The sequence below is a fragment of the Lotus japonicus genome, chromosome 1 (genome assembly GCF_012489685.1).
Source record: "Lotus japonicus ecotype B-129 chromosome 1, LjGifu_v1.2".
NCBI classification, from domain to species: Eukaryota; Viridiplantae; Streptophyta; class Magnoliopsida; order Fabales; family Fabaceae; genus Lotus; species Lotus japonicus.
Window position 1 is genome coordinate 133,765,919 of NC_080041.1, and position 18,304 is coordinate 133,784,222.

The window sequence follows — 18,304 nt, forward strand, 5'->3', positions numbered from 1 at the left end:
GGATTTTCCAGAACTGCCCTCCAACGGTAGCATTTCCCATGCAACGCTCAACCCTAATCCTTGGAGTATATATAGAGGCTGAAGATTGAAAGAAGCGGCCAAGAAAAAGAAATACACACGCGCAAGACATATTCAAAATATTCTAAGCTTTCTTTCATCTGAAATTCATTGAGTTTACAATTAGCTTTTTAGAAGCAAATCTCTTGTAAACAATTCTTTGATAAACAGTTTGTTTAGTTCCTTTAGGAGATCAAGGTTGATCGGATCCTAGAGAAGACTAAGAGAGTGAATCTTAGTGTGAGCTAAGTCAGTGTAATTGTTAGTCACTTGTAGGTTTCAAGTGCAGTTGTAACTCTTACCTGATTAGTGGATTGCCTTCATTCTAAGAAGGAAGAAATCACCTTAACGGGTGGACTGGAGTAGCTTGAGTGATTTATCAAGTGAACCAGGATAAAATTCTTGTGTGCTTTTCTATCTCTTATCTTTAGCACTTAAGTTCTCGAAAGATTTGTCAAAATCTTTAAGGTGGAAGTTTTGTTCTGAAAACGTTATTCAAACCCCCCCTTTCTACCGTTTTTCATACCTTCAACAACTACCTAAATTAAAACCACTGAAGTTTGTCGCACAAAAGATGTTGACATTTGATTACCATTGCATTTGTATGTGTCTCGTGAGAGAACACCTAGTTATGATCAGAGAGAATTATAATATGCGAAAATAAGTGGTGGTAGGTGAGAGATGTAATATTAAATAATTTATAGATGAAATAAAATGAGAAAAATATTCTTGAGTTTGTAAAACAAAAAAAAAAGTATGAAAAATATGTCAAAACCTAAAAAAAATAGAAAAGAAGGAGTTTTTTTTTTTTTTTTCTGACCACACCTTAAAGCATTTTTTACTATCCAACTTCTACTTTACGTCTATTTATATTTTTTTATCATCATATTTTGCGCATTCATAATATATTGGTTGTTCAATAAAATACAATTGTTATTTTCATCATAATAGTATGTTGTTTGTTAAGTGTTGACTATTGTGTTAGTCATAGTAAAAGAAATACTATAATAATGAAATTCAAATGAGTTAATCTAAAATGGAATAAGAAAATAAGAAAAATTACTATTCAATTACAATCTAAAGTAGAAAATGAATAAGAGGTTAAATGAGGGAGTATAATTTTCATGAGTATTTAAAATGAATTACAACAAAATACCTTGGTTTATCTCTTGTTAGTTTTTTTTAAGGGAGTTTATCTCTTTTTAGTTCGCTCTCACATTTTATTAGTTAAATTAATAACTTTCAATACTCCCTCTGTTCCTTATTAACTATCCACTTTGAAGAAAAAAAAATTTCCTATATATCTGTCCGCTTAGAGTTTCAAGAGAGCATTAATTGATGTTTTTCCAAGAAATACCCTTACAGAAACAATAAATGAAGAGAGATAAAATACATTTTAAAGGGTGATATAGGAAAACAAATAATACTTTTATGAAAATCAACATAATTAATTGCTTTCCTTAATTTGTGTGAACCTTCTCTTCCTGGACAGATAAATAGGAACGGAGGAAGTATAATGATAAGGTTTTTTTGTTATAAGAGGAAAATTAAAAAAAAGAAACAACTTAGCCTATAGCATCAAGGCCTCAGGAAGCAATAACATTGGACGGAAGAACCTGCAACTAACGACGCGGAATACCCTCCCAAGAAGTTTATCTAGCCAAGAAATTAGCTGAATTGTTTGTCTCTAGACACTAACTCAATCGTAATATTCCATCCCAAGCCAGCATTGCTTTAATTCTAACAATGGTATCTCTAGCTCATTTGGAATACCTCCACTACATTGGCGTAATCCAAAAGACACAGAGTATCTCGATATCCAAAATCCTGAGCCAGTTACAATCTCATCTCCACTGCTTGTAAGTATGCCATATATGGGTTCCCAAGGCCAAAACTAGAGGACACCCTGAAAAGCCAAGGGTCAATCTTGTCCCATATCACCGTTGCGTTGTCCCTAATTTTCTCTTATATTCTATATTCATTCTCGTTCTTTTCTCATTTCTATTCTTATTACATCACCTATCATACATACCTCTAGGTAGAAGTGTGTTTTATATCAGCTAATTGCAACTCTAAACCGTTACAAAGATGTCCATGCACTTCCTTCATTAAGGTGTAGAATGAAGAAATACTACACCATTTTCTAATGTGTTTTGATCTAGAGTGTTGTTTTCTATTTTTTCCAATGTGTTTTGTTTAGATTAAAATCTTGCGTTTTCCTACTAATTGCTTCGTTTTCTGATGTGTTTTGATCCAAAGTATCGTGTTTCGCTTTTTCTTATGTGATTTGTTCAAATTTTTATCTTGAGTTTTCCTACTAATCACTTCAATTTCTTATGTGTTTTGGTCTATAGTGTTGTTTTCATATTATAATCTTGAGTTTTCATACTAATCAATTTATTTTCTGATGTGTGTGTCTTGATCTAGAGTATTGTTTTTATATTTCCTACTATTCATGAGTTTCCTACATTTCATTTTTTAATGTGTTTTGTTTGGATTATCATCTTGAGTTTTCCTACTATTTTTTTTTTTGAAGAAAAGATAAAACCAATACTTTTGCCCAATGCAAATTTGCTTGAAACACTTATCATATCTAAAAGCGAAGAAGTTAATATTATCTAAAGGATAACAACTTCAGGGTTTTTTTTTTGAACAGTTTAAGATTTTTCTCATTTTCTAGTATTTCCCCTATCGGATCATCTGGAGAGAACACCCAAAGAACACATTTTCCTTCCTTTACTTCTTGCTTCAAGCCCCAAGCTGCCAAGGCATACGCACTCTGATTTTCTTCTCTTGGAATACGCATAACCTCGTAGCTTTTAAATTCCTTCATTCCTACATGCATCTTCTTAATAGTTGAACAACTTGGTGATTGGTTAACAACCTTTGGATTATTCTCTTCAAGCAATTCCATAACATTCTTAGAATCAGTATATGTCTTCACTTCTAAAACTTCACATGAATTTTCTTCCTGTTTTTCTTTCCACCACTTCTTGCATTGCAACTGGGCTTGGCGTACGACAATCGCCTCGGCTTTTGAGCTTCCACCACCTTTTTTAAGTCGCTTTCTCCTAATTTCATGTAAAATCCAAAGAGAAAGTTTTCTCTACTATCACGTATAATTCCAGCAACACGACCTTTTTTCAAATGACGAGCAACACAACCTATTTTCAAATGACGAAAATAACTCGCATCATAGTGCACATAAACTACTGGTGAGCCATCATCATCAGCCAAAAGGGTAGCATTTGTGTAACCAACTAGAGTTTTCCTACTATTTATTTTATTTTCTGGTGTGTTTTGATCTAAAGTGTTGTTTTTCTTTCTTTTTTCTGATGCGTTTGGTTTAGAATAAGTGGCCTACGGCGTGTAAACTTATAATAATTATGTATGGATAAATTTTGTCCCTGATTTTCTCTTCTTATATCAAGGGTAGTTGTGCCTTTTTGCACAAAAAGAGTGGGCATTCTAGTAAATATGAATAAACGTACAATTGTATTTCAAAAGCCATGCATATTCACACTTCTTCTGTTGGTTGAACTTGAAGTAGATTCGAACCACTCCTTGATACTTTGTAATCCTCTTTCCTCTCATATAAGAGTAGTGCCAAAGACCTAATCACATCGATCAATCACAGTGAACATGAGCTTCGAAGAAGCAACATCGTTTCTCAAAGCAAACACCTCCTCCAATGCATAGAGAACCCTTCCACGTCAAGACCAATTTCACGACAACAATGATCAAACTGAGCGATTTGGAAATGCGACCAATGGAAGAAAGGTCGTGTAATTTTTGATAGATTGCACCCTAACACACCCTTGACACACGAGTTTCATATTTCACCTTCCATTCTCAAACCATATAGGATAGCGTCTTTTTTTTTTATTGTGATTAATATTTTGATTCAATTCTGATGTAGATTTATTGTCTTGAGTGTTTGGGTGTTGCTTTTTTGGTTTGGTTAACATGACTTTACTTTTCTGATTCTGGTGTGTAGTCTAACTTCTTAGTTGGTTAATTCGTCTTGGTTTTATTTTAATTTTCACATTGCTTGTTTTTGCAAGAATCATTGCTCTTGTTTTTGTTTTTGACATGAAGAGTGAGAAACCCCAACTTTGAGGCAATGTGGTTATGGATATTTCTATTACTTGTGCGATTGGGTTAACATCTACTTTATTTTCTAATGTGTTTGGATCTATGATTTCATCTGCTGTTTTTTCTGATGTGTTTAACACTATATGCTTTATTTTTTTCTACGGGTAATGATACAACCCAAAATCAGAATTGTACGTTGGAACTAAAGCTGATGGTACAAAAATGTTGACATTAGATTACCAATGTTTTTGTATGTGTCTCGTGAGAAGAGACCTAATTATGATCACATGAAAAATGCAAGAGCCATGAATACTTTTATTCATTTTATCTTTATGTCTAATGTATCATTCATTTTGAAGCTAGAATACAACCATTACATACACAACTCCACGTTCATCAAGAAAACTATGTACTCTTTTTGATTATGTATACTTGTTTCTTTGTTTTCTATTAATGGACCTTAGAGACTCTCTAGCATAGCACAATTATTATATTCTTTGTTCTCTTAACATGTATGTGCTTCATGCTTGAGAAGGATGGTGATATACTCATTTTTCTCTTAACAGGTATGTGCTTCATGCTTGAAAAGGATGGGTATAGAATATCATATGTCCAATATCATCTAAAGTTTGACGACATTAACCCTAGTGATCGAAATGGTAATCAATATAGGTTTTCTTTGATGTAGAAATGATTAGTTTTGATGGTTTGCAAGGTCTCATATACATAAGAACAACTCATAATGACTCTAATCTTTCTAATGATAATGATGGTCAGTCTGAGCCACATCTATTACAATGACAGACTACCTGACAATTTCTGCAAGCATACAGTTATATGTGTGTAGCACGGGCTAAGGTACTAGAGTTATTACGGATCCTGTCTTTCATAACATGCTTGTGTATGAATACAAACTTAATTCATACTATTTTTTTGAACAAAGGACCTGTTGGGAAGAGTCATTCTTCAAACCACAAATTACTTAAGAAACTAAAATTATAACAAACTTAGAATCAGTTGATGCCTGCTTCCCTAAATCTTGGAGATTCAATGTCCAACACTACTGAAACAGGTTTCCGGTTTGACATGTATCCATTTTCATAAGATCAATAATTTCTTACATTGATAGTGTCTTTCTCTTATAGAGTGCAAGGGCAACCACAAGTACTTTGGCTCTATGAATAGTAATCAACTTTTTTGCCCTGTTCTAGGCTTCATCAAGTAAAAAGTTAATCTCTTCATCTATTTCATACATTGTCCTATGACTTAATTTCAGATTGGACAATTTTTTGAAATCAAAATATGCAGGACCAAATCGAGCGCTTATGTCAACGCAACAATTTTAATGGCTATATCTATTGCTTCCTAAAAGTCTCCAAAAGCTCATTTAAATACAAACTCAAGACCAAGAACACCCCATCTACACTCGTACCAACCATCCTAACTATTATATTATCAATTAATTCATTTCTACTAATGAAATGATCACGAGTAGAATAAAAATGGATGAGTCCCCAATAACCAGGGTCAAGCTTAACAGTAGCAGAATCTAATTTTTTTTGACACCACCCAACAATATAACAATCATTGTGTGACTTGATTCATGAACACAGGTATTCCACAGAAAAAAAAACTCTCGAAAAACTTATGTTTCAAATTGCAGATAAGGGAGTTTAGATAGTTAGTCTCCGACTTAATACTAGTGTCTTCATCATCAGTCTGATGATACTTGCAGCTGGTCATAGGGGATGGCGAAAAGCTGGTTGTTTGATGTTGGTAAATCCGCAAGTGTACGAATCCATCCGGTTTTAAATATCGAACCACAGGGATTGTGAGTGACTAAATTCAGCTTAAGCCTTGAGTATGAAGGTTTGTATTATTGAATAAGAGATATGTTGAAGTAGTAATAAGGAAAATGAAAAATAAAAGACAATTCAGAAAATAACATGATTTGGGTTCTTGTTCAACTAGTCAATTCAAGTACATCATTCTAAGCACATGTTCTCATGGATCTCTCCTTGATGATATAGCCTAGTTACTCACTTATTGATTCCTCACATAAGCAATTCTCTCATACTAAAAGCTAAGTCCAATTCCTTGTGTACTTAGTCATTTATATGAGGTTTTAGATCATGCAAATTCAGGCCATCAAACCCCAACCCTTCCTCTATTCCTAGTAGCAAGCATAAAAGGGGTAATCCCAAATCGGTTCCCTAATCTATAACAAACTTCCGTTCTGATTATAGAAAAGCAAAAAGCAAGCATGCATACAAGCTTAGATTGATGTTCAGAAAATGGGATTCAAGGAAAGAAGAAGAACATGTGGGAAAGAACTTAAGATTATAACTTAAAGATGAAAAGTCTTACATGAAAACCAAACCATAAGAAGTGAGATTAGCCAAGCATGGCTCTTGCCATGCTTGGCTAAGAACCTGAATTACAAGCTTGGAAGCCCTCTCTCACTCTCCTAGATGATCCTCTACCTCTGAATTTTACAAAGTATCAAAAGATACAAGAGAAAATGACTAGAATCCTATTTATAGGCAAAAATCACGAGTCTGGGCAGTTCCTAGCGCTCAGGCGCCAATTCAGAGCGCCTGAGCGCCAATTACATGCTGAAACTGAGCCTCTGGAAGGTAATTGGCGCCTAGGCGCTCAACAGAAGCGCTCAGGCGCCAATTACTCTCTAGCATGATGTACACAACGATCCAATTGGCGCTCAGGCGCTCAACACGAGCGCCTGAGCGCTCTCGACATGCTAGAAAGCCTCTTGACCTTCTTCTTTCAATTTTCCAAGCCTTTTGACCTTCTTTCTTCAGCAGTTTCAGACCTGATTACTTAGGAACAAAGCAAGGAAAAATATCTAGGAACTCCAAGAGATTATTAGCACAAAAGACCCAAAACTAATGACAATTAACAAAAGACTCAAACTATACTAAAATGCAACTAAAGCCCTTATAAAACTACAAAATTACTAAACTAATGCAAATGCACAAATAAAAGTTAAAATGCATGAGAATGCATGAAACACTACATGAGACAAAAGAAAAAGACTCAAAACTAACAAAAAAAAACCCTAAAAACATCATATAAACCCGGGTCATCATTTGACAAATTTGGATATAAAATCAATGTACAGAGTGGAAGAGTTGTTCTCAGTAGATGGCGGAAAGCTATATGAAAGAGCAACAGATGCATCAGCAGTAGATGCCCTTTTCCATTGTCCCGGGAAGCCTTGAAAAGGAAGAAAGAATTCTGCATTTTTTGAGCCATAAAAGTTTCGAAAAGTTAGAACTGAGAAAGATAAAACTCATTTTTTATTTCAAAAACACAACCTTTTGGAGAAATTTGATACATCTCACCGGTCCCATTTAATAGCTTTTTTTTTATCACTCTTTCATTTCTATCATACATGCCCTTTTCCATTTAGGAACAAACATACGATCCGAAAAAAATAAATTTTTATTTTAATATAGAACAAAATAAACAATTCCACACGTGGACACCAAATAACACCTCATTGAGGAAACATTTAAGACATCAAAACTCTTCATCCCATATCAGTAGAGCTATGGATGTCCAGTAACCAGTGGTTGGGCCTGAAACCGGTGAATTCCTTGCCATTTTTGTGTGGTTAGGTCGTGTTGAAGATGAGTTTTAAAGGTTAAAAAATCATGTTTTAAAACTTTTCTAGTGATTGGGTGCGGGCTCAATCATTTATTCTCGTCAATACCATTCTGACTGACCCCCTTAACATAGATTTAGCCAAGACCCAATCTATGTGGTGTTAGATTGTTAATATGCCAGTTTACTAACCTTTACCCAATCATGACCATAGTCATCACATGATCACATGTCATTCACTCATCCTTTCACCTTTCTCTCATGGCTTTCATTCTCTAGCGAAAAGATAATGTACCGTCATAGGCCCAAGATCGGTCGACTAAACTACGATTGGGCCTTCGGGGCTAGAGCACCACGAAGCTAGTGGATCTGGCCTAAGTGAACTGTCATTGTTGTTGCACGCTTGACATTTGGGTAAGCCCACATGAGTACGATCCTATGGTCTTCATGCTCTGTATTGCTGACTTTGAAGTTCGAAGGGTCCTGATTGACCAAGGAAGTTCCGTAGACATGATCTATGTTGACGTTTTCGAATGACTATGTCTGACAACTGACCAACTAAAACCGCTCAAGGGTTCCTTAGTCAACGTCTCCAATGAGAAGGTGCACACCAGGGAGTGTCTTAAAGTCATGGTGGTTTTTGGCGAAGGTCAGTCCACCGTAATTTTGTCAGTAAAATTTCTAATTATTTCTTGTGTATCCTCGTATAATGTTATAATTGGAAAATCCACGTTGATTATGCTATGGGTGGTGGTCTCAATCGACCATCTTACTATGAATTACCTAGTGTGGATTGATTGTATTGGGACATTGAAGATATTTCAGGAGGCAGCGCGAGAATGTTACAAAGATAGCTTACCAGCTCACAAGAGGTACAATTCGAGGGGGGCGAAGGAGGCACACCAATGTTGTCTCATAGAGCTCAGTTATAGGGATAACTTTGTCAGTCCACGAGATGATGCACCCAAGAGGCGTCCTCTACCGATTGAAGAACTAAGAACAATGATCGTCGATGCTCATCTTGGGAGAAAAATAAAGGTGTGAAAAATGAAAGTATTGATGCGATTATACGCTTATTGTTATAAAATCTCAATATTTTTGCTTAAGGAATGTCAGATATACCTGACAGTAGGGGTGGCAATATGAGTTAGGTTCGCTAGGCCAACCCGCCCCAACATCATATTTAGCCGGGTTAGGTTAGGGGTATTGAGCCCATTTGCCCGCATAACTCGCACAGTTTGAGCCTGCAATTTAACGGATTTTTGGTGGGTTGTGTTGGCTCGTCGGGTTGAGACTATTTTATTATTTAGTTTTAAGAAAATATACAAAATGACCTCATGCTTCAACGGATTTTTGGCGGGTTATGTTTTTAGTTCACAATGTGCAATAAAGATATGAATTTAAACATCTCTAAACCCCTGTTAACTACACCTTCTGAAGCTTCAATTTAAGAAACGTTTGTAATAAAAGTAACTTCTGGAAAAATGTTTAATAGGAAAAAGAAAATGGAAGTTATACAATATTTGTAATATATATATATATATATATATATATATATATATATATGAAAGATTCTTGTGTTTTTCCTTCAAACTTCTTTTGTTTATGCATTTTGTGTCAAAGTTAATTAGTATCATGAACCTACAAAGGGTTAATATGATAAAATGTATGATATTAAAAGTTTTATATATTTTGAAGTGATCATATCATGTTTGTTTATTTTGGTGTTGGTGTTGCTATTTTGGTGTTAGGTTGCATTTGTGATTTTTTTAATGTTTTTCCTCGTCATACAACTCTTTATTTCACTGGATTAAGCGGGTAAGCCCGCCAACTCGCCAACTCAACCCACATTTTAGCGGGCCAATGGGCCTGACCCGCCAACTCATATTGCCACCCCTACCTAACATGAATTGAATGTCAGATATTTTTGCCTGGCTTGGTGAAGGGAGGTCGGGGGAGAAGGGGCAACAATGGTGGAAGGGAAGAGGGTGACCAGGAAAGGAAGGCTGACATGAGGGAGTGATGTTGTCTGCGGGTCCAGCTCATCTAAATTAAGAGGATAAAGTAAGCATCACAACCATTGATTGAGTTATTTTATTGACTTTTCAAAGTAGATAATCGTTATTAATGGTTTTGATGCCTATTTTACACTCTAAAGTGGATCATTTAGAGGAGTCAAATATGTTGCATGCATGATATATTTGACAGTAAAATGTATAATAAATGTCATATGTGGTGCTCATTTACCAAAAATGAAGAAGAAAAATTTACAAAAACTAAATTAAAAATTGAGGTATATTTTTTTTGATACATCGGAAAACAAAACAAATAACGAAACTAAGCTACACCAAGGGAATCCTTCAAAAGAATGACCCCTAAGCCCGGAGGGGCAACTTCCAGGACCCTAACACCAGGGACATGATGAAGAGAACTCTGTTTGGCAAGCCAGTCTGCCACTAAATTCCCATCACGAGCAATCCACCCAAGCTCAACCCTCTAGTTCCTCTGCATTAAGTCGTGAATCACTCGCAGAGTTGGACCATGGACGTGAGTGTCCATGCTATTTGAACCTCGAACGGTAGCCACCAGCTCCGAGTTATCTGACTCACAAATGATACTACGAAACCCTCTCTCCTAGGCTAGCCTTAGAACATCTGCAACGCCTAAGCCTCTGCAGCAAAGGGACTCCCCCCTTCATCACTAGACATGAAGCCACAAACCCACTCGCCGGCGTCGTTTCTGAGCACACCGCCACCTCCCATAGCATTAAGATTCTCGCGATAGCTGCCATCGACATTGAGCATTTTTTATTTAAGTGTTACCCCGTCCTAATTTTGAAAGCCAAGCTCGTAGACCCTTTTTTTTTAGCATTTGAGTGTTGCCATCAAATAGACTAAAAACTTAAAAAGTGTTTTTTTAATAATATTAAGCATTTTTTATTTATGTAAAAGGAAACGGTGCGTTTGAAATTCCTTATGGGCGGGGCGGGGGCCATTCATGAATTTGAGCTTTGTTTTCTGATCTCCTATACCCTTAACCCTTCCATCTCACTTGTTGATTCCTTACGGCCTCATCTCCTTCTTCTTCGTCTCCGGTGACGGCGACCAGAAGCATGAGGCTAACAAGTCCCGTGCCACGTGCCTCTCATCCACCTGCCATTGACCCCACTCTCCGGTTAGTTCCAGGCCGTGGCTTTGGAACCGTTTATTGGCCTAAACATATACGCCAAGCTCGTAGACCCTTGGCCTATACGTCTCAAGTTCCAGATCGCATTCTCTACCCATATAGGTGAGTCACTCGCTTCATCATTCCAATCCACAAGGACTTGCTTTCACTCATGTCAATTCTCATTCCCATGTATTTTTTTTTCAGGTGGCTTATTCTGCTGCATCTTGTTGCTCTTGGTTATTTCCTTACATGGAGGGTTAGACACCCCAACCATGAGGCAATGTGCTTGTGGGGAATGTCCATAACTTGTGAGCTTTGGTTTGCTTTTTCATGGCTTCTTGATCAGCTCCCTAAGCTCTGCCCGGTGAACAGGCTTACTTTTGTGGTTGCTCTGAAAGAGCGGTTTCAGACCCCGAAAGGGAGGCTTGATATCCCAGGGGTTGATGTCTTTGTTTCCACACTAGACCCTGTAAAAGAGCCTCCTCTTGTTACTGCAAATACCATTCTTTCTATTCTGGCAGTTGATTATCCTGTGGAAAAGGTTGCTTGTTACTTGTCTGATGATGGTGGCTCTCTGTTGACATTTGAAGCTCTTGCTGAGACTGCTAAATTTGCAAGGGCGTGGGTTCCTTTCTGCAGAAAGCACCAAATAGAGCCCAGAATTCCTGAAGCATATTTTCGACAAAAGCATGATTTTCTCAAGGCTAAGGTGCGGTTAGACTTTATGAGGGAGAGGAAAGCCGTGCATAGGGGATATGATGAATTCAAATTGAGAATAAATTCCTTACCAGAATCCATAAGAATAAGATCAAATGCTAACAATGCTCATGAGGAGTTACAAGCCAAGAAGAAGCAGATGGAAGCTGGTTCCAGTGTCACAGAACCAATTAAGGTTCCTAAAGCAACATGGATGTCTGATGGTTCTCATTGGCCAGGAACATGGGCATCAGCTGAACCTGAACATTCAAAAGGAGACCATGCTGGTATAATTAAGGTAACATCTTCAATGCTATCAAATTCATTTGTGTTTATTATCAATTATGTAATGTTATAGAGCACTGTCTAACACTGTGCTCTAATGTTTCTTCTACAGGTAGTGTTAGCTCCACCAAATGTGGAACCAGAATTTGGTAAAGAAGCTGATGGAGAGAACTTGATTGACTCAACAGATGTTGATATTAGGTTGCCTATGCTTGTTTATGTGTCTCGTGAGAAGAGACCAGGATATGATCACAACAAGAAAGCAGGAGCCATGAATGCTCTTGTTCGCACTAGTGCCATCATGTCCAATGGTCCATTCATTCTGAATCTAGACTTTGATCATCACATGTACAGCTCCTTGGCCATTGGGCAAGGTATGTGCTTCATGCTTGCCATAGGTGGTGATAGTATATGCTATGTTCAATTCCCTCAAAGGTTTGAGGGAATTGACCCTATTGATCGATATGCAAATCACAACCCAGTGTTCTTTGAAGTGGGCATGAGAGCTTTTGATGGCTTACAAGGTCCAATATATGTCGGAACAGATTGCATATTCAGAAGAACAGCTCTTTATGGCTTTAGTCCTCCTAAACCTACGTCAAAAAAGGAAGACGAAGTAGTTGTGCTAATTGATCCACATGATGATGATGCAGATATTAAGTACAGGTTTGGCAATTCTACTTCTCTAGCTGCATCCATTCCTGTGGCAGAATACCAGGGAAGCTATCTTCAAGACTTTCAAGTAAACGGATGGCATGTATGGCCAAGGCCAGCATGTTCTCTTGCTGTGGCTCGCAAACCTGTGGCTCGCAAACCATTAGATGATGCTACTGTTTCAGAGGCAATGCGTGTCATATCTTGTTTCTATGAGGATAAAACTGAATGGGGAAAAGGAGTGGGGTGGATATATGGTTTCGTTACAGGAGATGTGGTGACTGGTTACAAAATGCACGATAGAGGGTGGAGCTCTGTATACTGTGTGACCAATGCTTTTAGAGCAACAGCTCCAATCAACCTATCAGACGGGCTGCATCAGGTGCTTCGATGGGCAACAGGTTCTGTTGAGATTTTCTTCTCAAAGAACAATGCATTATTGGCCAGTTCTAGAATGAAGTTCTTGCAAAAGGTGGCATATTTCAATTTGGGAATGTACCCTCTCACTTCAATGTTTCTGATTATCTATTGCTTTCTTCCTGCAATATCCCTATTCTCAGGACAGTTTATAGTCCAATCTCTCAACACAGCTTTTCTAGTGTCCTTGCTGGGAATCACAATCACACAGTATTGGATTGCACTGTTTGAGATCAAGTGGTCAGGAATCACTCTACATGACTGGTGGAGAAACAAACAGTTCTGGTTAATTGGTGGAACAAGTGCCCATCCTGCCGCTGTTTTACAAGGGTTGTTGAAGGTGATAGCAGGAGTAGACATCTCAAAATCAGCCACTCCAGAAGTTGGAGATGATGAGTTTGCTGATCTTTATAAGTCAAAGTGGAGCTTTCTAATGATCCCTCCAATTACCATTATTTTGGTGCACATGATTGCTATTGCTATAGGCGTATACAGGACTCTGCACAGCCCATTTCCACAATGGAGCACCCTTGTTGGAGGGGTGTTTTTTAGCTTCTCGGTCTTGTGCCATCTTTACCCCTTTGCAAAGGGACTGCTGGGAAGGAAAGGGTAAATTCCAACCATTGTCTGTCCATATTTAGTCTGGATTGCTCTCCATTATTATCTATTTGCTTTGGGTTTACATGAACCCTCCTTCTGGAACAACACAAGATTACATGAATTTCCAGTTGCCTTAGTTTGAGGAAGATGAAATTCCTCTACTTCATCTTGTTCTGTGCTAAATATGTATATAAAGTATGTTTTATTAAATTAAGAGTATATCGTACATTGTTATTCTAATTATGATATGCTGTTATATCTTAGAAAAAATCATTCAGTAGTTAGTTACCGGTTGTTAATTTCTTGCATGACTGAGATAATATCACTTTCCTCTTCGTCTAAAGATAGATGTGTTCGAGCAATATCATCCATATTATACCATATAATCAGTAGGATCTTACAATCTCAATCCTACAATCTACAAATTTTCACCACCCCTCCCGATTCTGAGTAAGTTTTCTAAGAAAAGGTTTTCTTAGTTCTAAACTGAACATATGACATGGGTCTCACTTGACTATTCACTTAAAGACAACTAGTAAGTAGCCCGCGCATTGCACGGGTGGACGGGTATTTTTCTTTGTAAAAAATCTAAAAAATGTTTTAATTAGTATATAAAGATTAAATATTTTAGCTTAAAAATGTAATTAACACTTTACTAACTCTATGAAGTTTGTTTTTGAAAAAATAAAAACTCTATGAAGTTGAAGTTGGCAGGACTCCCCTTTTATCCTTTATGCAAACTGAAGTTTAGCGTGATTACATTCCAAGTGTTAAACTTAGTTTGTTCTCTTAAATTAACAAAATATGAGAAAGTAAATAATTAGATCAAATTATGTTTAAAAGTTAATTCACATATACAATGAAAAAATAATAAAAGAATTATTACTTTTTTTTATGGAAATAAAAGAATTACTACTTGAATTTGAAAAGATTGTCCTACTTTTAGTATAGATAGTAGAGAATATATAAATCGTGATATCCTAGCTTACTTGGACAATCCAGCAAAGCTTTTATTTTGTTCTAAATTTTGAAATAATTCATTTCTGTCAAGAGAATAGAAAGGAATGACTGGTTTGGTAGAATACTTGAGATTCAGTATTGGCTATGCCATTTACCATATTCTTGCAATCCCTGATATCCATAAGAATTAATCGTTAAAACTTACAAAGTAAAGCACACCACTTTATCACCGTGGCTCTCTTGAGCATGTGCTAAAAATATATCTCTTGAGCTTGTATAATTATTTAGAAATTAATATAATCAATTCTCCTTGACCTAACTGAAAACACTCCCACTCATGAGGTATAAAGATCTAAGGATACTCTAGCATCACACTTCGAGCTAATTCTAACATACATGAGAATTAATGTGTATTTATTTGGATAAAAAAGAGATTGCAAGTAGACAGAACATAGCTTAAAAGAACTACTCTCAGCCTAACAAGATTCTGTAAAAGCTGCTAAGAGAGTTACACACAAGAACACACTATGAACTCACAAGAAAACCCTAATTTCTTATCAGCTAAAATTCGTGTACTAACAGCTAGGTCTTGGTCTTCATATATAGTAGTTCCTCAGGCCTTGTCTTCAATGGGCTTGAGTAACACAGAGTCCATAACATAATCAGGAAGTCAATCTTATTTCATCAGCAACAAATCTCTTATTACTAAGATTTGAACAAAAGATAAACCTTCCACAAATAACCATTAGATCAAATCTACTGGAATCAATTTGATCACACTCAATCAATCCATCATGCAGCGCGCAGAAGCCTTATAACAATTCCTATCTTGTTGACCACATGATCAATCCAACGCTTCTGAAAGACAGCTCTTAAACAAACACAGCAGGCCCACTGGGACATATGTGACAGCCAAGATGTTACAACATCGAGTCCCACAACTAGCACAAAACCACTTAGCTAAAATTTAGACAATCCAAGACAAAGGAACAACAACCATCCTTGGGTGCCCAACGCACACTTAGCAACTAGGGTTAAGCCTCCTTAAATAGTCGTTCTTCTGCAGGCCTTGATCTTCAATGGGCTTGCACGAAATAGAGTCCACAAAACATATCTGGAAAAAATCTTTTTAAACCAGTAACAAATCTTATCAAATAAGATTTGAACAAAAGATAACAACTTTCACAATTTAAACCAAATCAAATACTCTTCAGCAGATTTGATTCCACTATAATATATACCAGATAGCACACAGAAGCTTCTTCAACAACCCTAGCTTGAATACCACGTAATCAAAGCACAACTTCACAGAAAACTCAGCCAACTCATATCAGATCCGCAGGAACACATGTCATAGTCAAGATGTTACAACATCGTGTCCGACATGTTGGCACAGATAAGTATACCTTAGCTAAAATGCAGACAACCATGAAAAAAGGAACAACAATATCTTATAGATGTATTAGCTTATCTTCAATAAAGTTATTATGATAGTCCTTACTATTATAAATAAATAAGTTAAGTTATGTGATTATTCCTAAATATAAAATTAGGGGTGTCACACCTGACAACTGACCAACTAAAACCCTCAAGGGTTCCTTGGTCAACGTCTCCAATGAGAAGGTGCACACCAGGGGTGTCTTAAAGTCATGGTGGTTTTTGGCGAAGGCCAGTCCACCGTAATTTTGTCAGTAAATTTTCTAATTATTTCCTGTGTATCCTCGTATAATGTTATAATTGGAAAATCCACGTTGATTATGCTAGGGGTGGTGGTCTCAATCGACCATCTTACTATGAATTACCTAGTGTGGATTGATTGTATTGGGACATTAAAGATATTTCAAGAGGCAGCGCGAGAATGTTACAAAGATAGCTTACCGGCTCACAAGAGGTACAGTTCGAGGGGGGCGAAGGAGGCACACCAATGTTGTCTCATAGAGCTCAGTTATAAGGATAACTTTGTCGGTCCACGAGATGATGCACCCAAGAGGCGTCCTCTACCGATCGAAGAACTAAGAACAATGATCGTCGATGCTCATCTTGGGAGAAAATTAAAGGTGGGAAAAATGAAAGTATTGATGTGATTATACGCTTATTGTTATAAAACCTCAATACTTTTGCTTAAGGAATGTCAGATATACCTGACATTAGGGGTGGCAATATGAGTTAGGTTAGCTGGGCCAACCCGCCCCAACATCATGTTTAGCCGGGTTGGGTTAGGGGTATTGAGCCCATTAGCCCGCATAACTCGCACAGTTTGAGCCCGCCATTTAACGGATTTTTGGCGGGTTGTGTTGGCTTGTTGGGTTGAGACTTTTTTATTATTTAGTTTTAAGAAAATATACAAAATGACCTCATGCTTCAAAAAAAAATTACTGACCCATATTATGTTTTTAGTTCACAATGTGCAATAAAGATATCAATTTAAACATCTCTAAACCCCTGTTAACTACACCTTCTGAAGCTTCAATTTAAGAAACGTTTGTAATAAAAGTAACTTATGGAAAATGTTTAATAGGAAAAAGAAAATGGAAGTTATACAATATTTGTAATATATATATATATATATATGGACTGGGCGGGACATAAAGAAGATTATGTCCCGCCCAAAATGAACAATAAACCATTGACGATAGCCAAGGCGGGAAAGGCAACATGACGAGCTTCATTGCCCTCCCTTAGGTGATGGACCCACAGGCCAGCTGGAAGATTCCTTTGGATTTGTCTTATGTGTACGGGGATTTGGGCCCTGATTGTCAGGCCCAAATATAGGAAAGATCCATATCATGACCACCCCCTCTATAAAAGGGGAGGTCATCCACTTGTACAAAACCAACTTTTTCAGCATTAATGAGAATATTCCTCTTATGGTAGTTTTGCTATTTTAGTGCTCTGCTAGGGTTTACTTTTTGTCTTTCTCTTACATAAGCTTGCCCTAGTACAGAACATTGGCGCCGTCTGTGGGGAAGACTCAGCTCTTCCGGTGACAGAAGGAGGAATCGCGAGCCATGGAGACTCGTTCATACGGCGTAGGTCGGCGCGATCATCGCCGGCGCGGTGGTGGTCGACACGGCGGTCGCGCCGGCGGACGAAACAACAACCGTCCCGTACTGGACGACCAAGAGCAGGAAGCTTCCTCGGAGGGGGTCCACTCAGTGGCGCCGTCGCCGGCGTCATTGGTGAATGCAGCTCCGGGAAGACCTTCAGATCTGATCGCTAAATCAGATCCAGGTGTTCGGCGGCGTTCAACGCCGCCTGACTACGTGAACTTGGAAGATCTTAAAACAACTGCTCCACGGAGAGCGCAAGAGGCAGTGACAGGTATCACGCCTGCGGCTTTGCAACAAATGTTAGATACCTTGCAGAAGGTGCAGTCCCAAAACGAGCAGTTGCAAGCCCAAGTTGAGTATCTTACTCAGCGGCAGAATTTTAAGCAAGAACAACGCCTGGAGGCGGAGGATGTAGTTGAATTCCAACCTTTTGTTCCAGCCATCACTAGGGTGGACATTCCAAGGCACCTGCAAACCATGGCATTAGACGCCTTTTCGGGCGAATCTGATCCTATGGAGCATCTTAGATACTTCAATACTAAAATGGTGATCGGCGGGGCGTCGGATGCGGTAAAATGTCGATTATTGCCTTCCACGTTCAAGGGCATGGCGATGCAGTGGTTCATTCGACAACCGCCCTTCTCCATTGATAATTTCACTGATCTGTCCACTAAGTTTCTGACTCAATTTTCCGCCAA

At 37.7% G+C, this 18,304-nt stretch overlaps 1 protein-coding gene across 1 annotated transcript; it reads left to right on the forward strand.

Moving 5' to 3' along the window:
- Positions 1–10,888: 10,888 nt before the first annotated feature.
- LOC130726593 (cellulose synthase-like protein D5) lies at positions 10,889–13,733 on the forward strand. The gene is given in 4 exon segments (XM_057577898.1): positions 10,889–11,064; positions 11,149–11,938; positions 12,038–13,621; positions 13,623–13,733. Coding segments are annotated over 4 exon segments (2,661 nt in total).
- The last annotated feature ends 4,571 nt before the right edge of the window (positions 13,734–18,304 follow it).